We start from the raw sequence: 22,840 nt of genomic DNA, 5'->3' as shown, positions 1-22,840 counted from the left end.
CTAATAAAACTCACCGCGAACCTGCCCACAGGCTGAGGGATGGAGACAGTTCCTCTACTGAACTTTCCTCTTCCCTGGTGGCCCTAGGTTTGTATTAAGCTGGCATCATTCCACACTCCTAGAAGTCACTGAGAGTGCCAGTTCATTATTATCCCAGCACTACCAGTAAAATCAATCTCTGTTCTTTTGCTATTTTAATTCCCACATTGTATTGTTTTGTTGAGTCTTCTGTGGCTAACAGGTTTTGAGCATCTTTAATATTTTATTATAAACCTATGCATCTTTCTTTGTGATATGCGTTTCAAATCTCCCACCAATGCTTCAGTTAGGTTGTCTTTGGCGTGTGTGTGTGTGTGTGTGTAAGAAAAAGAGAGACAGACAGAGACAGAGATAAAGACAGAGAGGTGCATTGCCAATGTTTTCTTACATTCTGGAGGATTTTTTCCATCTTTCAAGAGCAGAATTTTAAATTCTGGTAGAATTCAATTTTTATTTTTTTCTCTTATTGGTATTTTTATTGTTATAGCTAATAAATTTTACCCCAAGCACAAATTTTTCTTATGTGTTATTTCCTCAAAGTTTCTTATGCAATTTTGAGATAAATTTTGTATATTTCAAAAATTAGAATCCACATCAATATTTAAAAATATGAATGTTTTCTTATTATAGTACTAGTTGTTGATAGGTGTGTTCTTTCTATATTAAATTTACCCTTTACTAAAAGTCAGTTGCCCGGATGTGTGTAGACTTACTTCTGGGATCTTATTTTGTGTACAAGGTGTGATTTCATTGCTTGAACAAATTAACACATCCCTGGTGTGCGGCTACTGATCTGACAAATGCTCTTTCTATATACATTATGCAAGACTTCCAAAAGTTTAGTTTGAGCTGAAAAGGTTAGCAGTGTACTTTCTCTCTCTTAACACTACAATTCTGTTGCATTTAGTTCTAAGGGAACTTTAGCTCCCTTTCTCCTCTATAATATTCGCCATGGTACATTCCTGCTATGGTACCATGGTGTTTTCTATTAATAATCAAGGAAAAGAAGCTACTCAAGATGTGTTGATAATGCATATCCCAGGGTTGGACATATTTTATTAAAATTCAGGAGCCTTCTACAAATACTCGGGATTCCTGTAGCAGGGAGAGACATCCATTCTGTAGCTATCCTTTCTTACAATTGAAAAGGGGGCTCATTGCACAGTGGGCCACATGGAACAGTGTAGGTAATGCATCTCACATATGGCCGGACTACTCTCTGTTTCCATATAACAGATAAACACAAAAGTTGCTATTTTTGAATGGGTTCCAGAACTTGCAGAGGTATTGCATAAGTCCTTGCTGCCAATGAGTTAATCAGCTGTTTGGGCCAAGTGTTATGACAGATCCAATGGCTGTGAACTGTCACTGGCGATATAGAAGGGATTTGGAACATTTGCAAGCCTTTCTAGTTGAACACAGAGCCATCTATAGTAACACAGAGCCTTATGATTTTGGAAAAAGGCCCTGCCATCACCTAAGATATCTTCTTAGAATGATTGACCTCCTATGGTGCCTTACTGAAAACAGAATCATAATCATGGGCCGCCAAGTTCCTATGCAACTGTCCTCGGTAAACTGGGTATTATCTGAATCATCGAGCTATAAATTTTGACATTCACAGAAATATTCCATCATCAATGGAGTGGTATGTAAATGATCAGGCTCGGAAGGTATAATTAAGCTATGGGGAAGTAAAACAAATACCCCGGTTCCTACTTGGATACACTGCTTTCTGTCTTTCACTCTACACCTTGTTAAGGATTCCCTACAAGCAGGGATATAGATTTGACTTTGACAGACTAAGAGAGAACTGAAGCCTGTTTGCAAAGGGCTCCTTGTGGTATGCAGCTTCTCTACCTTAAGTACACGTCTGCAGCACTACACCCCTCTGTCACATCTCTAAGGCAAGGTGGTAGAGGGAAGCCCTCCACATAACAAGACCCTAGAGCAATATACATGCTTAGGAGAAAAATGGTAAGATATTTGGATATATTCAGGAGCTTAATTCAGTTCATTGGTTTGGCTGAACAAAATTAATAAGAAAGTGATTGAAAATTGGTGGCAAAGAAATTTGGAGAAAAGATCTATGATTATAGTTCTTTTTCATGAACGGGGGACAAGAAGGTGTTGGTGCATCCATGTCAACGCTCATCAAAGGAGGATTTTATCAATCAGGTGTATAAGGTGACCCATTCTGTGGACCCCAGTGTCAGCCTCTTTCCCTAGACACCTCCATCATCATCTGGTGTGCAATGACCAACTAATTCCAGCCACATCATTTTCCCTGGCATGATGTTATTCCGTGTGGTGAGCAGACAGTATCTGAATTTGTTTGAAGATACTATATCACTTCCTTAGTGGGAGAAATATCATTTCATTCTTACTAAATATTATTAAAACCTGGATTTGACTTTTCTGCCTACGTTGCCTTTTTTTTTAACTGCCATCCTTAGAGTTATAGAAAGCCTTATCAAACACGATGTGCTACACAGTATTAGCTCTGATCATAAATCTCTTTTCACAGCCATGAAAGTATAGCATCGGTGTCATACTCATGGAATTTTAATAAGAACTTTAGCACCCTGAAGTAACTAATCTGCAGAACAGTGGATGGCTTCCGAGGATAATAACACTTGCTCTGTGGCGTGTCTTGCAAACTGGACACAGGTCTTTAGAAGGCTGCTTATGTTCTGAATCACGTCCTATTTTTTTTTCTTTTTTTTTTATTGATAAAAGAAGAATAAAGAAAAAAAAACAAATTTCCACCTCCTCCCAACCTCCCCTTTCCCTCCCCCTCCTCCCACTCTTCTCCCCCTCCTCCCACTCTTCTCCCCCTCCTCCCACCCCTCTCCCCTTCCCCCCACTCCTCTCCCCCTCCCTCTCCAGTCCAAAGAGCAGTCAGGGTTCCCTGCCCTGTGGTAAGTCCTAGGTCCTCCCCCCTCCGTCCATATCTAGGAAGGTGAACATCCAAACTGGCTAGGCTCCCACCAAGCCAGAAGATTGCGTAGGATCAAAACTGCGTGCCATTGTCCTTGGCGTCTCATCAGCCCTCATTGTTCGTCATGATCAGAGAGTTCAGTTTTATCCCATGCTTTTTTTGGTAATAGTCCAGCTGGCCTTGGTGAGCTCCCAGTAGATCAGCTCCACTGTCTCAGTGGGTGGGTGCACCCCTCGTGGTCCCGACTTCTTTGCTCATGTTCTCCCTCCTTCTGCTCCTCATTGGGACCTTGGGAGCTCAGTCCAGTGCTTCAGTGTGGGTCTCTGTCTCTATCTCCATCCATCGCCAGATGAAAGTTCTTATCCAAGAGGATAACGATATGTTTTTCCTTGGGTTCACCTTCTTACTTAGCTTCTTTAGGTTCGCCAATTGTAGATTCTGTGACCCCTATTTATGGCTAGAAACCAATTATGAGTGAGTACATCCCATGTTCTTCTTTTTGGGTCTGGGATACCTCACTCAGTACCCTCATCCATTGCTGGTGGGAATGCAATCTTGTGCAACCACTGTGGAAGTCAGTGTTTCGGTTTCTCAGGAAATTCGGGATCAACCTACCCCTGGACCCAGCAATACCACTCTTGGGAATTTACCCAAGAGATGCTCTATCACATGTCAAAAGCATTTGTTCAACTATGTTCATAGCAGTATTATTTGTAATAGCCAGAACCTGGAAACAACCTAGATGCCCTTCAATGGAAGAATGGATGAAGAAAGTATGGAATATATACACACTAGAGTACTACGCTGCGGTAAAAAACAATGACTTCTCGAATTTTGCATGCAAATCACGTCCTATTTTATGGTGTTGTTTTTCTCATAGCTGACACTCATGGAGCCGGAGATGAAGGGGTGGGACTGGGAGGGGCACCACACACCATCACCGCTATTAACCTGCTAGCAAAAATGTTTGTTTCCTGTTCCCACAGACTTATGCTCTGTTGGTCTAAGGTTCTTGGTTACAGATCAAAGAATTATTCCACCAGGTAACAAAACAATGAGTCCATTGAACTCGAAGTTGACACTGCCACCTGGCCACTTTGGGCTCGTTGTGTCTCTGAGTCAATAGACTGAGAAGGGAGTTGCTATGTTGGCTAGGGTGATTGATCTGGACTGCCAAGGGGGAAACGGTTCTGCTATTTCACAATGGAGCTGTGGAAGACATGTTTCTGAAGCACAGGCCATTTCTGAGAACACTGCTCAGAATTACAATGCCCTGTGATTAAGGTCAATGGAAAACTGCAACTTCTCAATCCAGGCGGGATATCTGACAACCCTTCAAGAATGCAACTCTGAGCTATTCCACCAGGTAAAGAAAAAAGTTACTTGCTGATAGAAGAGTAAAAATGTCAGCTGTGACCATGTGACCAGTTATAGAAATGAGGATTCTAATAGCCTTATTTATTTGAGAACATGCTCATGTACATTTAGTTAGCAAGCCTCTTTGGTTTTGCTCCCGTCTTATTCCAGTAACATGAAGGGAAAATGTACTTATTTTATATAAGTCAACATTTAAGTGTTGCCAGTTTTCCATCATAGCACTAACGTTATAGACTGTCAGGAGAAGAGTAAACATTACTCAAGGTCTTTACTGTTGATTCCGGGAAGGCATTAGTCAGTTTTGGTTGGATATGGGGCAGTTGGGTTATGTTGGGTCTAGCTATAACTTTATAATTGTCTTTATTTGGAGGTTTAACTTGAATTAGAGTGATGTGAATATGTTCCAAGTTCATAAGAGGTAAGCTTTAGATTGTTTCCTTTATGTGACTATTTCAGTAAGCTGTTTGTCTTTATATCTGGCAAACTATGATATGTTTATGGTTGTTTCACTTCTATGTGTATGTACGTATGCTATGCATACAAGTGTACACACATGCACATATGTGTGCTAGTGCCCCTGGAGGTCAGAAGAGGTCACCAGACTCCCTAGAGCTGGAGTAACAGATGACAATGAATTGTACAATGTGTGCAGGGTTCTGAACTATGGTCGTATGGAAGAGTATCAGGTGTTCCTCTCTGTTTCCCCACCCCCACATTACTGATTGCACCTGAACTAGCCTTTTAAAAATTTATTTATTTATTTTGTGGGTTGAGTGGTGCACCATAGTAGTTGAGTGGAAGTGAGAAGATCGTTTATAGGAATGGGTTCTCACTTTTCACCCTGTGGGGCTCTGGGATTGAATTCAAGTCATCAGGCTTGGTGGCTCCTAAAAGTAAGATCTTAAAGGGAGAGCTATACCTGTGTTGACAAGATTATGCACAATAGCAAAGTAACGGCAGTAATCCATGCAGCAGATATTCACAACGGAGTCCTTTCAGCTTAAAATAGGGTATACTGACACGTGCTGCAATACACATAAACGGAGGATGCTAGGCTATGTGCAATGACCCACTCACAAAAAGAGCGGCGCTAGATGATTTAACTTTCACTCCATCATCAAATTCATGGAAAGAGGAATGGTAGCTGCCAGGCCTGGAGGGAAAGAAGGAGCTTGAGGAATTGCGCTTTGATGGATACAATAAGTGCTCTTAACTGCTGAGCCATCCCTTCATCCAAAAGATGTGTTCTTAGAGAGTCTGGGAGAGAGCTTGGGAAAGAAATTAACATTGAAATGAGATGGCAGAGTAAAGGAGATTTCTCTCCTTAATGCATGTGGGTATCATTCAATCCATTGAGGCTTTGGATAGAAACAGGAGGAGAAAGACAAATCCCTTCCTTTGTTTATTCTGGAGAATCCATTATTCTGTTTCTGATTTGGGGAACCTTTGGATCAAGACAAGGACTTACATTATTGACTCCTCTGGTTTCCACATGCTGAGGTGTGCACTGAAACTGTGTTAGTGACTTTCCCTGCCCTCCAACTTGCAGATGGTACATGGTCATTTCATGACTCCGTAATCATGTAAGCCAAGCAATTATTTTAAATACCCCCTCTTCCTTATTGATTCTCTTTTTCAAGAGAATCTTCAGTTACTGATTGTACATCTATGGTTGCATAGTTTATTCATGATAGTGTTGGTTGTTGTCTCTCTCTGAGTTATATCTCTCTATGGTTTTGATATCAGAACAATTCTGATGTCCCTGAACAAATTAGGAACTATCATACGCTCTTCCACTTCTGGGTGAGTGTGGTGGGAAGAACAGTCACACACAGAAACACATTTACACATGTATACACACATACATATACACACAAATATATATACCCACATACACACATTCTCAAATACACACATTCACACAAGCACAGACACACATAAACACCACACACACACACATACACATTATTTCTTTGGTTAGTACAGTAACTGGATTAGTTGATAATATCTAAACCGTGCTGAGCAGTGTTGAAATCATGAGATTTTTTTTCTTTTCTGGAATTTCTGCTCATTGCATTTGCTGGAGTACGTATGCCACTCAAAGCTGAAGATATTGACAAAGAAGGAAAGGGGGAAATGAAGACAACTCATAACTTCTTTTTCATTTAGTCTTCCCTCATACAGTCATTGACAGAAATGAAATGAAAGCAGTTAAGTTAGTTTTCTGAAGTTTTAGCAAGTTCTGGCATGAACAAGAAACATGAAAGCTATAAAATATATGCTGTGTCATTTTGGTGGGCCCAATATAAATTAAAGACAATTTGTCTTTTAACTTTTGTATTTGTGTGTTCATGCTTATGTGCATTTATGTGTACCATATGCATGTAGGAGTCTGAAAAGGGCATAAGAGGCATAGGAACCCCTGAAGCTGGGGTTACAGATAATTGAGAGCCACCATGTGAATACTAGGAACTGAATGTGGGGCCTCTGCAAGAGCAGTCAGTGCTCTTAACTGCTGAACCATCTCTCCTGTCCCTGTCTTTCTTTTCATTTAAAAGCACCATTATACAATAGAATGATCAAAAGAAAACTTCATGTTCAGGATTTAAAGTTTCAGAATGTTCTTCACTAGGGATGACAATGAACAAGTAGAAATCATTATGACAAGTTCAGAGAAATCATACAGAAAAGAAAAGAAAAAGCTTTTACTTTCAGAACCTTCAATGTTCCTGTCCAAATATTGGGAATGGGCCATGTTTCATTTTAGACTAAGCTTCAGGGAGGCCCTACTCCTGACCTCCCTGAAATTGGATGATGATATTTGGTGATCCTTGAAGAAGAGGTGAGGTTCCTACAAAGGTGTTCCACTGGCAATCACCAGTGTGAAACAAAAGTACAAATAAATTGTGACCATTTCAGCCTCAGAGGCTGAAGAGACGGCTCAGTGATCTGAGCACTGGCTGTTCTAGAGGACCCAGGTTTGTTTCCTAGTACCTGCACGGTTGCTCTCATGTGGCTGGAATCCAGTCCCAGGGGATTTGATGCCCTCTCTGGGCTCTGTGGGCACTGCAGGCACATGGTACCCAAACATACACACAGATAAAACATCCATATCCATATTCATAGTATAAAATAAGGAAATCAATCAATAAATGAAGATACCGACCATCTTTTGTTTTTTTTTAAAAAAAAAACACAATTTAAAATAAATGAAGTATGAAATTTTAAGGTCACATTTTGTGAAAAAGTCCACAAAGGCCATGTATTGAAATTTTGGCTCATAACTCATGTCTCTTGTGCAAAATGGTAGAACATTTAGGAGCTCAGGACTAGCAGAAGGAACGTAGATTCTTCAAGGCGTGCTTTTAAAGGGATCATTGAGATTCTGGCTTCTTTTTGTCTGTCTTTGCTTTCCAGTCGTCATGATGTGAGTAGCCTCCTATGCCATTTGCTCTCACGATACACTGTGTTGCCATATGCCCAAGACAAGAGGTCCTCATAACCTCTGAAATCCCAGGTAAACATTCTACTTCATGAGTTGATTATTTTATTTATTTTGTCGCAATGATAAAAAGCTGACATGTAGTCAGTAAATCCTTGCTATTGTTGCCTTTCCATGTTAGCTTCTATCACTTACACTGCAGATTCAAGACCCTGAACATCTGATCCAGAGCCCCTGTCATTGCCTTGCTTCCCCGGTCCCTAGACAACAATGATAAAGTCATGATCCCACTTTTATACTAGTGACAACAAAATCAATCACTATCCCTTGGGTGACCAGAAGCAGCTTTGTTACCTTCTGCTTTTTAAAGGGTGGCAGCGGCAGTATGACCCAAACAGAGGTATGGAGTCACTGAGAATTAGCTGTCTCATTCTTCTCAGCATTATATCAATGGCTTCATTAGTTGTGCAGATGTAGGACATCAGGTGCCTTTGACCTCGGAGAAACAGCACTATCAGGACTGTGCTTTTGAGCGGCTGTAATTCTTATGACACCCTGGTTGGAGGAGAGATGAGGATGGACAGAGAAATGATCTTAGGTCTTTCCTTTCCAGAATTCAAGAATTGATCCCATCCCTTCATTTTCTCTTCTGGCTTTGGAAGGCTAAATATGTACCCTGGGAACATCTTTAACATTAACTGTTCACCTAGAAGTATAAACATAAGCATCTTCATGAGTCTGCCGTAGAAGTCCTGGTACCATCAGTCAACAGCCGGCTTTTGAAGACCCAGATGCACAGGATCCCCAGGACCCATCTCTGCACTGCTTGATGGGGATATATCACTTCATCACTGATCTGCAGCTCCCTCGGAGGCTGATGCTAACTAAGCAAGGTTTTTTCTATCAGGGTGCTTGGAACATTCAAAAGGGGCTGGACCCTCACAACAAGAAACTTGACTTTGTCCAAAAGGGCCTGTGATGTTCATGTGATTAGTTGGAAAAATAAAAGTAATACATTTTGAAGAGCAAATACCACAGAGCTGCCTGCATTTAAGATCTCTTCTCTTGGGATACGTTTTCATCTGGAAGTGTGTGAAACAGCTATTTCTGCAGCCTAGCATGCTGATGTTGGCATGCCCTCCATGAGAACGCTCTGCCTTTTAATGAGTGAAACAAAGGAAAACACTGGATTAGAAGCTGAGCATAATAGGCTGTGACATTTCCTGAACCGAGATTCCAAAGCCTGCCTTTTCATTTTTTAAAAATCCCAGAAGATCTAGTTAAGATGGAAAGTGTGATTCCACCCAGGCAGGGATGAGATGTGCACCAGGGGAAGCCCTCAGCTGTTGACACACACCATCATCTCCAGGGACTTCAGCCATGACATTTCTGACTTAGCGAGCATAGCTGCTTTTACAGTAAAAAAAAAAAAAAAACCACTTTCAGTTCTGCCTGTTGTTTGTGCTTGAAGGCTTGCCAGCTCCACAGTGAACTTTTTTGGGGAAAGCTTGCACACATGTTAGAGAGCCCTCTTCCCTTGCAGTGTTGTTCTGAAGGAGGCTGAGACCCTCCATCACTGTCATTATGAATCTGCAGAGTCTTGAAGGCCTTTAAAAAAATATTCCTGGAGAAATTGTTCATTTCACAACTGAGGTTTTCTTGGCTGCCCTAGGTAATGGGTGAAAATGTTGCCCAACTAGCGTACCATAGGGGAATGTCTCTGCCTCTCTCTCCTAGTCTTCTTAAGGAAATCCAAAGCACCCACATCTCCAAAACTCCCTTTTAGATGCTTGCTCCATACTTCACAGACCAGTGTTCCTGCCACAAGTGGTGGCTTCCCAGGAGACTCTCATTTAGTCAATGACTGTCCTTGATGCTGGTGCCTCTGATGAAACCCTATGCTAGGGATTCCCTCCACAGCTGCACCATAAGATGATGATGCTCGGATGTTGATCTGCCCCACCCCTGCTGGAACTAGGAAAGACTGGTGCAAATAACAATGTGTTTGATACGGTCTGTGCTTTCACATCCCCACCCTTGATGCTGAGAGCACCAGCTGTCCATGAACTTCCCCTGTCCTCCTCCTCCGTCAACCCTGGACATTAGCTCCTTCTAGAAGGTTCCCCAGCTTCTCCTGACGACATGTGTGTCTTGACAACCCAACTCCTTCTTTTGTTTGGTATGCCTGATCCAGCCTGAGGCCAAAGTAGAGGTGCTGTCTGGGATCCCTGTTAAATATTAAATACTCAAGAATGCAGGAAGTCAGAAACAACTCCTTCTTCTTTCTTCTTTGTGTAAATGTAGAGTTTTGGCTTACTAGAAAGATGGCATTTTTCATTTAGGTTAGAATCTCATGGTTTGGTACAAACCACCACCAGTATTCAAAAACTATAAATAACATTTGGAATGTAGTTCCTTTCCTAACTTGATCAAGAATGAAGGGGTTGGTAAATAGGAGACTTTGTGGCAATGAAGGAGATGAATAAGATGGAACATTGATAAATCCAGCCTTGGTTTTCAGAATAACATTAAAATGGAACAGAACAAAGCTATCAAAGGGAACATACTTATCTGTTGATTACTGATATTTGCTTTCCACTGACTTTTAACCAGACAAGTTCTCTGAAGCAAAATACTTCACAGAGACAGAATACACACAGGCCCAGGTTGGAAAATCCATTTTAGTCAGAACTGCTTGATGGCTTTTCTGTGCGGCCTCATATTTCTGGAAAACCCTGCAAGGAATCCTACACGCGGTTGCATAATCCTCGTGTGGGCTGAGGGTGGAGGTGCGATGTTATATAAGTTCACCCAGACTACATGCACGTCAAGGCAGAACGGCCAGGCGATGCTTCCCTCAACCAGAAGCAGGGCTCCCAGAATGATCTCATCAGTAGACAAATGATGACAGCTGGTGGCTTAAATAAAGCTTCGTGACGACAACGTGGCAGGAGAACCACACCTACACATTCTCTCCATTTGCTGTTTGGCAGCAAGTGCAGCACACACTTTCCGACAAACTCGAAGTGTTGGCGCTACTTGTGTGTTGAATCATCATCAGAAGAGCTGGGCGGTCGGCATACATGAGGGCAAGCATGGTTTGGGGCTGGTGAAGAGCCTTGTGTGCAGGGTCAGATTCCAGGGGATCAAGCCCGTGCTGTGTGCAAACATGAGGGACTTTGTGAGGCTCCCCAACTCTTGATTCTTCCCAACTGTAAAATGGTGACAACAATAGGACCTATGCTTTGTGGTGAATTCCCTTAGGGGTCAATGCTGGGGGTAGAACCCGGATGAGCACCCTTCACTGAGCTATATTGAAGCCCCTTTGGGGTCACTTTAAACATTAAGTGATTAGGATTAGTTAACAAATTAACATATAACTTGATTTTGTTTTACTTTTTGCAGTGTTGTATGCTGAATCTCACTCACATGCTGGACCTCACAATGTTCACCACCAGCCCCGAGAGCCACTGATTCTAAATGTTAATGTTTGCTACGGTTCAAGAAACACTGGGTTTTAATCCCAGCACTCGGGAGGCAGAGGCAGGCGGATCTCTGTGAGTTCGAGACCAGCCTGGTCTACAATAGCTAGTTCCAGGACAGGCTCCAAAAACCACAGAGAAACCCTGTCTTGAAAAACAAAAAAACAAAAAAACAAAAAAAAAAAAAAGAAAAGAAAGAAAGAAAAAAGAAGAAAAAAAAGAAACACTGGGTATTTTTCACTGGGTACATGAAATTATTATAATTATTTCTCAAAGAAAGGAAGAGACAAATGAGTGTCTGTTTAATTGCTGGGGGGTGCGGTTCAAAGGAAATATAATGCAAAGTGGAGACGTGGATTTCAGCTCACACACTGATTTTAAAGTAGAGTAAGTTAGGAACTCTTCCACTAAGCCTCATCCGATGGATGCTAAAGGGTTTGTAAAATAGTGCAACCATTTTGGAAACAGCTTTGCGCTTCCTCAAGGGAACCCTGGAAGGAAAAAGCATGGGGTTACCTATTGGTCTGGCAATGCCTCTTAAGCCTATACCCAAAATAAACCAAAATATACATCCACACAAAATTTTCGATATGTATAGCATGACAGCAGCATTTATAATGTCCAAAGTGGAAATGCAATCAATATTTGTCAACTGATCAACAGTTAAACTTAATGTAGTTTGTCCGTGCACTAGAGTAGTATTTGAGTATTAAAAGATAGGTTAACACAATGCTACAATGTGGATACATCTTGAGGATATTATCCTAAGTAAAATAATTTAGTCATTAAAGACCATGTGGTGTAAGGTATCATTTATATAAGTTTTCTGGGATAGGCAAATTAATAAGAGCGATTAATGGTCCCAATGAGTGCCAACAGATACAGGACTTATTTGGGGGGTGAATATAATGTTCTGAGATTAGATGGTAATGGTTGTTTTTTTGTTTTTTTTTAAGATTTATTTATTATGTATACAGCATTCCTTCCATGTATGCTTGCATGCCAGAGGAGGGCACCAGATCTCATTATAGATGGCTGTGGGCCACCATGTGGTTGCTGGGAATTGAACTCAGGACCTCTGGAAGAGCAGTCAGTGCTCTTAACCTTTGAGCCATCTCTCCAGCCCTGATGGTGATGGTTGTTACATAGGCCTATGTACGTACACATACCTACTGAACTATATTCTTTATTTCTTTCTTTATTTTTTTTTTGCTGTGTGTGTGTGCACCTGGAGGCTAGAGGCCAGCCTTGTATGTCACTCCTTAGTTGCACTCCATTGTTTTCTCCAGGCAAGACTTTTCACATGGCTTGGAACTCACCAATTCCGCTAGACTGGCTGGTCAACAAGCCTCAAAGATTTGCTCATTTCTGTTCTCCAGTGATGGGATTATGAGCATGCCTGTCCATGCTGGTTTTTTTTTTTTGCCTAGGTTCTGGTGATCAAGCCCAGTTTCTCATGTTTGTCTGGCAAGCACATTCCCAACTGACCTGTTTCACCAGTCCCAAACTGTATACATGAAAAGGGATGCCTTTCATGGAATATAAACGATATTCTCTATCCAAGTAAAGCAATCTATATACATATTTAGGCCATCATTAACTGATGATACCATGTAAAATAGGTCATTTAAATAACTTGATTCTGCTATACTTTGGATATGATTTGCCACCAAAAATTAATGTGGTGGAAGCTTTGTCCCTAGTGCAATGGTGTTGACATACTGGAACCTTTAAAAGTTAATCAGTTCATGGAATACCAGCTTCAGAAAGGAGTTATGTAGTTCCTTTAGGATGACCAGGTTTATCCTACTTAGAGTACAGTGTTATAAAAGTGTTAGTCTGGCCCCTCTTTTTCTTCATTTCCCACCTTCATCTCTCTGCTCCTCTGTAATGCTATCCATTATGATATAGCCAGCCTTCTGGGATTAGGTGACATAATCCTGGAATTTTAGCTTCCAAAGTTATGAAATAAACAAACCTCTGTTTTTTATACATTACTTAGTATCAAGTATTGTTATAGGACACACAAAACCAGCTAAGACAAACTGTGCTAGCTGGCCCTTTGAGTTGCTGTGACAGATAAACAAACCTCTGTTTTTTACACATTGCTTAGTATCAAGTATTGTTATAGGACACACAAAACCAGCTAAGTCACACTGTGCTAGCTGGCCTTTGAGTTGCTGTGACAGAATGCATGACATAATTTAAGGGAAGGAGGATTTCCGATGCACCATTCCCTGTGGTGGAGAGGATGTGATGAACAGAACAAACCCCACTGTAGCACCTATAGAGACAGAATGTCATCAGCCTTAGTTGACTTTCTCCTTTTCACAATTTATTTAATTCACAAAGACAGTGAATTCAAAGCAGGTCTTCCCCACTCAGTTAACTTTCCTTCCCTGGAAATGTCCACACAGACACGCCCAGAGATGCATTTTACTGATCCCCTAGGCATTTCCCAATCCAATCAAATTGACACACAAAATTTATCATCGAAGACGCCATCCCAAAGAGAAAGCAACTCAACCCTCTCCTTGAAGCAGAGTTGAGAAAGCGATAACAAAGTGGATGTCAGGACGTGGGTCATCAGGTCTCTTCTCAAGAGACCTTGGGCCTAAATATAGGACCCCTTGTTGAAGACACCCCCAACCCCCGGGGACCACAAGCTGAACAGAAATACCAAGCAGTGTCAGCTGTAGAACTCACACTTTCCCCAGGAAAGTGGTTTCTACGACTTTAAGCACCCAAGCAAGAGGACTGAAGAAAAGACTTCAGGCTCGAGTCACTTCTTTCACCTTCGTTCACATAAGGAGAAAGGCATCCCCACTCCGGCAATGTTTACTGCCAATATAACCTTTTGGTCACCGCCCAGTTCTGGCCACCTACCAAAGCCAAATGACTGGGGTGTGACTTTTGTTTGTGTCCTAGCAATGGTTCAAGGGGCTGGAAGTCTGGTCTCACATTTTTTGAAGGAAACTATGTACCTAAAAAACACACACACACACACAAAAAAAAAAAAAAACGAATATCTTATCGGTCCAATCAGAATTAAAGTGGATTGATTTCTTACAATTGCCAGGTGCTACCTTAAGCAGTTGATACGTGATATCTTCTTTAATGCTTACCCAAACCTGTGAGATAAATATTACTCTTTATCCTTACCCTTGGCGGCTGACTTATTGATATGCTACCAACCTCCCTGCCTGTAGTGCTGTGTCGACTTTGAATAATTATTTTAATGGTTTATTTTCTAAATCTTTGTCAGTCTCTTCAGACTGTCATAACAAAAATGCCATGAAAACAGGTAGCTTAAAAAAATAGAAATTAATTTTCTTATGGCTCTGAAGGCTGAAACAGACATGATTGATACGCTGCTGGGCTTGTTTTCTGGTGAGGGCTTCCTTCCTGGGTTGCACACCTCCACCCTCTCTCTGAGTCCTCAGGTGGCCTTTGTTGCACATACTCAAAGAATGCTGGTATTTCTCCTTTTTCTATAGGACATTACCATATGGGATTAGAGATTCAACGGTATGCTATTGTTTTATCTTATGTCCCTAGAGCCTTTCTGCAAATACTGTGCATTATAAACCGGGACTTGATTATTTTTAGAAGGCACCAAAATTCAATCCATATAATAAATAACCACCTTATAATCACAGTTTATATCAACCATGTTATTATATGTAAAAAAGATGGAGACTCCACAAAACCTGGATCTGTTTAGATTGCTCTGACAGTGCACAGAAGGAAATGAATGTTCAGAGAGAAGGGATTTGCTGCTGGCAACACTACCAGTCAGTACAAGATCAATCCAGAAGCTACTATGTGTGACCTTCAGTCCTGGGCCAGCAAATTTTGCAGCCCTGAGTTCTCAAGTGCACCACTGACTGGATAAGACTCGGCATTCTTTACACATTCAAATTCAGGAGGCACTGACACAGCCAGATTGTCCTCTTCCCCATATTTATGTGTCCTTGATGTGATCCTGGGCACCTTGTACACTAGTAGGGTCTCTGAGGTCCCAGGCATCCCTACTAGAGAAAAAGTAAGACTTGAGAGAAGAGGTAGAAGGAAAATGGAGGATTGGGACAGAAGACGATGACAAGGAAGTCCCTCAAGTGATCTGTACTCTGGTGCTAGCTCTTTCCCCTGAGTCAAGAGCTCAGTGAGGTAGCCAGGGTCACCAGTGACAGCCATGAGATGCACAGCAGGTGCTTAGCTGTGCTCACTGATGAACGGGACAGAGGTGCAGCCTTTGTGTGGCATATGGGACGTTGAGCTCTGAAGAAGTGGCACCTGGTTGGAAACCTTGATGGGAGCCTGCCATCATCAGTCTTATGGACTAGACACACCATGCAAACTGGCAAATGCTACATCCTCACCCACCCCAGCAGTTACAGATATCTATTAGGACATCTTGGATTTCTATAAAATATTTTGTGATGGTCAATATTTGAGAGAATGCTGGCTTGTTGCCAGACATTCTAAAGTGTATGAATGGGGGAATCATCTTCCTGAAATCAGTGTCCTTACATGCCATGATATTATTTGTTCTACTTAGATCAAGGAGTACGTGAAAGTATCACCACAAAGTGACCACAAAGGTCAAGTGATCTTGGCACATGATCCTGTGCACAGTCCCCCTCAGACCTTTGTTTCAGTCTTTGTCTGGAAGAGCTCTGCCTTCTGCCTGTTATTTCTGTTTTCCCTGTCTAGTTCTTCATATATCTATCTGTTGGATGCTCTGCTTTCGTAAACAACTGTACAGAGATGAATCTGTTGGGATGCTTTCCATAAGGGAAGCAGTTCCTGATTGTCAGGGCTGGCTTATTTATGCTCCAAGCAGAGGCGTTGGGAGCTTAGACCCTCCTACGGGTGTTAAGCCCCAACCTTGCCTTTTGCTTCATTTTGATAAGTCTTCCCAGTTCTTCCACCCACTCCATTTCCCTTTTTGGTTTCTCACATTGTGAGGTTTAGTGGCTTCCTTAGAACTGGAGGTTGTCCAAGTCTAACACTACCAGGCCTTTTTTCTTAGAACAGAAATAGGAAGGTCAGTCTTGAGGTGGACAGTGTCTGCCTTCCGCTAAATCTTTTGGTGTGGTATTCTCTCTCTGAGAACCAACTGCAATTAGTGCTCATGATGTCTAGCTGCTATCTCTGCCTGCCATCTGAGCCACTGCTGTTTCTTGGGATATTCCCTGGGGCTTAGGTTCCTACTTCCTGGACTCTTCCAGGCTACCCTTTCCCTCAATGGTGTCCGGAGCATGGAGAGATCTTAGAGATTCTAGGACAGAGCTTCTGATAGCCACACCCAGACCTGGAAAGAGGCCTAGAAACTCATCCACTCAATGTTCTCTTTTTATAGTGAGCCCTAATCCACCCTCACTGCCTGTCCCAAATGTTGAGAGTAATGAAAATAATCAACAAGATCCACTCTTCACTGAGTCATGTCAAACACATAGAAACTAACAAAAACCATATCCAATATGGTATGGACATATGCATATATTTATATTCCATGTATATATGATTCATATGCCTATATTTATATAAAGATAAAATTTATACGCATATACAAGGAAGCACTTTATAAACAGACACAAAAGGCACACACACATACACACACAGACATACACACACATACACATAGACACACACACATACACAGAGACATACACACACACACTAAAATGATAAATAAACATCCATCAAGACAATGAGCAAGAATGCCAAACAAAATTCAAGACACTGGACAAGCAGCACATGGGAACTGACAATGGGGGTGTGCTTTAACACCTCGGATCAGAAAAGACCCCCTGGATGAGGAGGTATTTGAGCAGAGCCAAGAGGATACATACAGAGCCTTGAGGCCCTTGGGTGGGAAAGTGATCTGAGTATTTGCACTCAGATCGAGGCCTGACTCTGCTGGAAGTGTGCAAGGGTTCACCTGTTCTGAGTAGACACAGGGGCTGGGGCCCCAAGGCCTGGCAGCCACTGCAGGACTTAGATTTTGCACAAAGTCTGGTCTTCCCGCTTTCCTTAAACAAAAAGTTGGGGCTCCGAGGAAGAAAGGCTTAGGCTGGCTTCTGAATAGCAACTTCAGTCACAAAATCTTGTTACTAGTCTTTTATTCCAATCCTAAGAACCTAGCACAACTGCTGTATTTGTAGGGCTGAACTTCACAGAACCAGGTTCTTTTCCTGTTCCTCTGAGGTCAATTAGCAGAGTGGAGCGGTGAGGTATGGTGGATCTGGGCCTTCAGGTTGACTTGCCCGGTGGCCTCAGCACCTGCTGCCTCTGCTGGTTGTTTTGCCCACCAGTCGGCACGGGGAATCACCACAATAATGTCCATTCCTATCCAGCCAACCATGCTGGCAAGCAGCCAACCCTACGGTTTTCTGACTTCTCAGAAACGTGTACCTGTACCCCAAACTGCATCCCTCTCCAGTCGCCGGTGCTGCACACATCAAGAACCTCATGGATCACTTTGTCCGCCCCATGCAGTAGCTCTGTGGCACTGACAAAGGTTCTTTTAGGTTCCAGGGCAGAAATGGGGACCCCAGGCACTCCTCTGTCTGTTCCTTCAACTCAGTTCTCACCAGCTAGTCGGCCCGCCTCGCCCCACATAGCCACAGGTGGCAAGGTGTTCCCCTGCCCTGATCTGACAGCGCGCCCCAGCAGGCGACCCGGTGCCCACCGCGGGGTGCGCGCCCCGCCCAGGTGCGCTCGGGCGGCGGGGGCGCGCGGGGAGGCGGGCGCTGGGGAGCGGCGCGCGGGCGCGGGGCGGTGCCGCGGTGGGCGCGGCTGAGCCAGCTCGGCGGGGGCGCGGCGCACCTTGCTCCCCGCGCCCGGGCCGGCCGCGTCGGTCCCTCCCCGCGCCCCCGCCCGGCCGGACGCCTCCGGTCGCTTCCGTCCTCTCTCGGCACGGTCGCTGTCCTCACCAGGCCCGCGTGGGAGGACGATGGGTCAGCGCGGAAAAAGTGAATGAGGACGGCGACGCCGCCAGCCAGCGCCTCACTCGGCCGGCAGAGCCCCGCGCGCAGCCCGCCGGCTCCATGGACGCGACGCGCGCACTGGCGGCCAAGCCCCCCAGCGGGTAAGCGGGTGCTGCTGAAGGGCGGGCACGGGTCTCCGTGAGGTGCTGAGGACTTGGGGCGCCAGGGTGATTGCACCGGTAACCGTGGCAGGCCTGACCCGGGAGTACTTTCCGCGGGCGGTGTTGGTGTGTGTGTGTGTGTGTGTCCGTGTCCCGGGCGTGGGGGGTGGGGGTCCCTCCGTGCAGAACCTCAACTTGGAGCTGCCTCCTGTCCCTTGCGATGGTGGCCACTGCAAGTCGAGGGGACAACAGAACTCCGGGCCTCGGACTCCAGCGTGCCCATCTGGTCCAGTGTGTGGGTTCCTCCAGCTACCCCCTGGCAGGCCCTGTGGCCGACTTGCTCCCTGCCTCATGACAGGAGGGCACTGGGACTGGGGAGGCCCATGTGGCCAGGCGATCTTGGGAGGGACTTCATGGTCATGTGGAAGGGACTTCATGAACACTGTTCTTCCTGCTGGGGCCTCCCTTGGCTGTATCGGGACCCGAAAATGTGAAGAAGACACCTTCATTGGACCAGGAAAACAGAGCTGTCACCCCTGTCTTCTAGTATTCTCAAATTCCCAACCTTTTTAGTTTCTTTTTGCTGTTCCCACACCTTGTCGGCAGAGATTTCCTGTCACATTGAGGATTTTACTTGCGGACAGAGAAACTTGCCCAACACGGGTCAGGGTCAAACAATCTTGCCCTTTAATCCCACCCCCAGAATCGTGCTCATCCGTGTCCATCCATGTCTGGACACTTGGCAACCTTTGTGGACTAGGTAGATTTTAGAGAGTGCCATGGGACCGACCTTTGACCTCTGCTCTCTGGAGCAAATTGGTCATGAGTGTAGCGAATGGAATGAGGTGGGCTGGGCCCGCACCTGCTCCTGGAATGGCCCACTTTCCACTTGAGCAACTGGGTTTTCGGAGGCAGCATTGGGGACAACAAATCTCTTTTCTTTTGCAGTTATGTCCCACTGACTCACCCTGTCCTTTGCCCATGGATGTTGCTGCCCAAGTGTTTATAAAACCCTTCTAAAGCAGCTCTTTATTATTTCTTAAAATCTCCCCTGGAGGTTTCCAAAAAAGTAAGCTACATTAGTAACTTATAACTCAAGCCAAGGAATGTTTCTTTTAAAAAAAAGACTTTAACCCCACTACACTTAGGTGTAGTTATATAATTTCTTTGACTAAATAGATGCTCCTTAAAGAAAATAAATACAGGAATACTTTTTTCTCAGTAACCGGAAAGCCCAAAGTGACCCGGGAGTTGTAAACAAAATTGCTTTTAAATGCGAGGCTTTTCTGGATTATTTCATAAGTCTATTAAAGGGAATTGAATTATTTTTTATCACATTTTCATATAAATAAATATGCAGGGACTATTTAGGAGGCCTGAAAAATTTCCTAGAGTCTCTGAAGAAACCAGTGAAGGAGTCTGGTAATAGTGAAACCACCTTCTTCAGCCAACCCAGGTCTGCCTTCCTTACTGCTGGTCACAAAGGAAAACCAAGGACTTGCACCATAGGTGTGCTAGCAGAGTTTAGGAGGCTTGAAGCCCCTGTACCCCCAAATATATTGCCTGCTTCAACCTCTCTGTCCAAGACATGTCAATCTATTTTTGTAACGTCTGTTATTGCCATTTGTCACTTGTTTATACTCTGAGTAAAGAAACACCAAGAAAGAATGAATAGGCTTTATTTTTCAACAAAAATTACAAGTTCAATGTTAACTATTTGGTGTTCAGAGTATTTTTTTTTTAATTCGAAGAAGCAAATGGCACTTAGATTTCGGATATTTTATACTGTTTAGTTGTATTGGTTGCTTCTCAGAAAGGATTGTGACATAGTTGGGCTTCACGGTGTTATCGGTGGCAATTAGGTTTTCTTGGCTTGTCTTTGAAATTACTGTTTTCTTTATCTCTTGAGAATCATCGGTGTTTGCGGTGTGCTCGAGTCAAGTTTGTTTTCTATCTGATACCAAAGAGGCTAGTTATAAGATTAAACTTTGTGTAAACTATCATTTTCCCATGTGACAGCGGTCACCTGGCAGGATGAGTTTGTTATTATTGATTAAAAGCTCCTCAGTCATCCTTGTGCTGTGCAGCCTGGTTGCACTGAGCACGCGGTTGAACGTTATAAAGCATGGATTAGTAAAGGCACGGATGGGCTTGTTGATGGAAAACCATCCGCTAAGAGTGTTTTCTTTGTTAAGAACACAGATGGTAATTTTACTGGAAGTCATATTTTTCTTAGTAATTCCATTAAAGCAGCGACTGTGACAAGTGTCTGTCTGGGGAAGGCCTTCTTTTAGGAAGGAGATTGTGTGTAGACTTGATGTGTTGCTTAGGTAATTCCAGAACTCATTTTTAAATGTGTTTGTGTGTCTGTGTGTGCGCGCACGCATGCGCGAACGTTGGTATATGTGACTGGCTGCACACACGCTGTGGTGCATATGTGGAGACTAGAAGACAACCTGGAAGTCAGTTCCCGCCTCAGGTTTTGACTAGTCAGAACTGATAGCTGGTGGAATATTTTAGAATACAGATTTAGGCAAATTGCCTTTTGGTAAAGTTTGAAAATATAGTTAAGCCCGTACTTAATGTATTTTGGTGTATCTGTTTGAGTATATGGGATCCATCTTAGAAGTTGGTTGTTATAGACTGAGTTCTGTACTGAACACCATGGGCATAAGGGAGAGAGTGTTTGGCATTTGGCAGATGGTGGATATTGAGGGTTTTTTTTTTCTATTGAGAAATGCATAATTGTGTGGAATTAGTATCCATTGACATGAACTCTCAAAGCTGGGTACACCTGAGCAAAGGCTGAGTCATTAATACAAATCAGTGGACTTCACAAGGATGTAGGTTTGCTACTTGTATGTGTATATTTATTTTAATGACTTACTAGAACAAGAAACGATTTGAAAAAATGAAGTGGGTGTCTTGTTGTTGTTGCTTTGGGCCCAACACAGAACTACAGAACCCATCTGTCCCTTCACTAATCCAAACTTTATAACGTTCAAGCCCTTGCCCATTGCAACCAGGCTACAGCTCTGCGTAGCCCAGGCTGGCCTTGAACTTGTGATCTTCCTGCCTCAGACCTCTAGGATGACAGGCATGTATCACTATGCCCAGCTCAAAGTAGACAATGTGAGACCCTCTTATCTGTCAGCAACCAACACAGTATCACAAAAGAGTGCTTATCTCTTTTGATGAGAATATCACCAAACCATAAGTGTTCTGATCATAAGGAAATATATATCATAAGACATTTAGATTCGCTTTTCGATAATGTGTTGGAGAGTGTCTAGATCCTTATGAAGGAGAGAATAAGGATTATCTGTTACAAAACCTCAACACTAAACGAGCTACATTCTTAAAGATATTACTCTGAGCTCGTCTTTATTCCATCCACCCACTTAAATAATGTTAAGATTCTGGATGTGGAGATTACTCCTTGGGATTTTACTTTTTGTAGTGTCAAATAATCACAAGTCATTTCCCTTGCGTCTGAATAGCTGTGTTCAGATGATGGATCTGAATGGCCATGAGTATTGCTTCAGAGATATTTGCAAACTGTTGAATCACTCCTATCTCTGGGATTCTAGAATGCAGACCGTCCTTTGTTTTTTTTTTTCTCTCATGATCGTCCATGCAGGGGCATATTAGATTATTATTGGGTGGCACTGTGACCTTGAAAATGTAACAATCCCCATTTATGCAGGCTTGAATTCTGTGGCCTCTTTAATTTGCGACTTGCAAAAATGAGGTCGTGACTTGTGTGCACCCAATCATATGTCTATAATTATTAAGAAAACAGTGATTATAGGATGTATCTGTATCCCATAATAACTGGCTTAAGATACTAGGCCTTTTGAACTTTGTGATTAGGTTTACAATTATATTTGCTTTTGCAACTCATCAACAGTTTTAAAAGCTGATCAGAAATATTTACTGTCAAATGAGATTTGAAATACACAAACATGGCTTTATTTAGACTTGAACTAAGTAAACACATTAAATAGACAGTGTATTTGTTATGTGTCTTTTTGGCCCCATCCACACGGAACTCTGGGGTTTGTGGGTTTTATCTATCATCTAAGTTTAGTGATGTGTTTTCCTCTGTGCTGCAATAGAGCACAGCTCTTATATTGCATGACCCACTGAAAACTTAGATATCTTCTCCTATTTGTACTTTCCTGTGCTTTATCTCTTTCATATTGACTTGTATTGTTGATATAGATAATGTATCTTCTAAAATGATTTTTCATTTATAGAAATGAGTTGTCCATTTTAGCCTTTACCCTTCCCGTGGTCCGTGTGTGCTGTCTTCCTTCTGTCTTGCCCATGTATTGTTAAAGGCCTCTGAACGGGTTTCCTTTGCCTTCCCTACTTCCACTCTTCTATATTTCCAACTTTTCTCTTGCTAGGAGAACATGATATAGGCTTGATAAGGGGTCAGTTGCCTTTTATAAAGCTAA

General features: G+C 42.9%; 1 protein-coding gene across 7 annotated transcripts in view; it reads left to right on the top strand.

The window, feature by feature from the left end:
* The first annotated feature begins 18,066 nt into the window (after window positions 1–18,066).
* Cobl (cordon-bleu WH2 repeat protein) overlaps window positions 18,067–22,840 on the top strand; it is a 222,777-nt gene continuing 218,003 nt past the window's right edge. For 4 of the 7 annotated variants that reach the window (XM_075944377.1, XM_075944380.1, XM_075944374.1 and 1 more), the window contains exon 1: window positions 18,067–18,377. In XM_075944377.1, the coding sequence (XP_075800492.1) occupies window positions 18,337–18,377 (41 nt within the window). In that variant the 5' untranslated portion in view covers window positions 18,067–18,336. The remainder of the gene's footprint in view (window positions 18,378–22,840) is intronic. The other 3 variants (XM_075944379.1, XM_075944378.1, XM_075944373.1) reach the window with 1 other exon arrangement.

This window comes from Microtus pennsylvanicus, chromosome 12 (genome assembly GCF_037038515.1).
Source record: "Microtus pennsylvanicus isolate mMicPen1 chromosome 12, mMicPen1.hap1, whole genome shotgun sequence".
Lineage (NCBI taxonomy): Eukaryota > Metazoa > Chordata > Mammalia > Rodentia > Cricetidae > Microtus > Microtus pennsylvanicus.
Note: the sequence above shows the minus strand (reverse complement) of the source record. Positions and strands in the feature narration are given on the sequence as shown.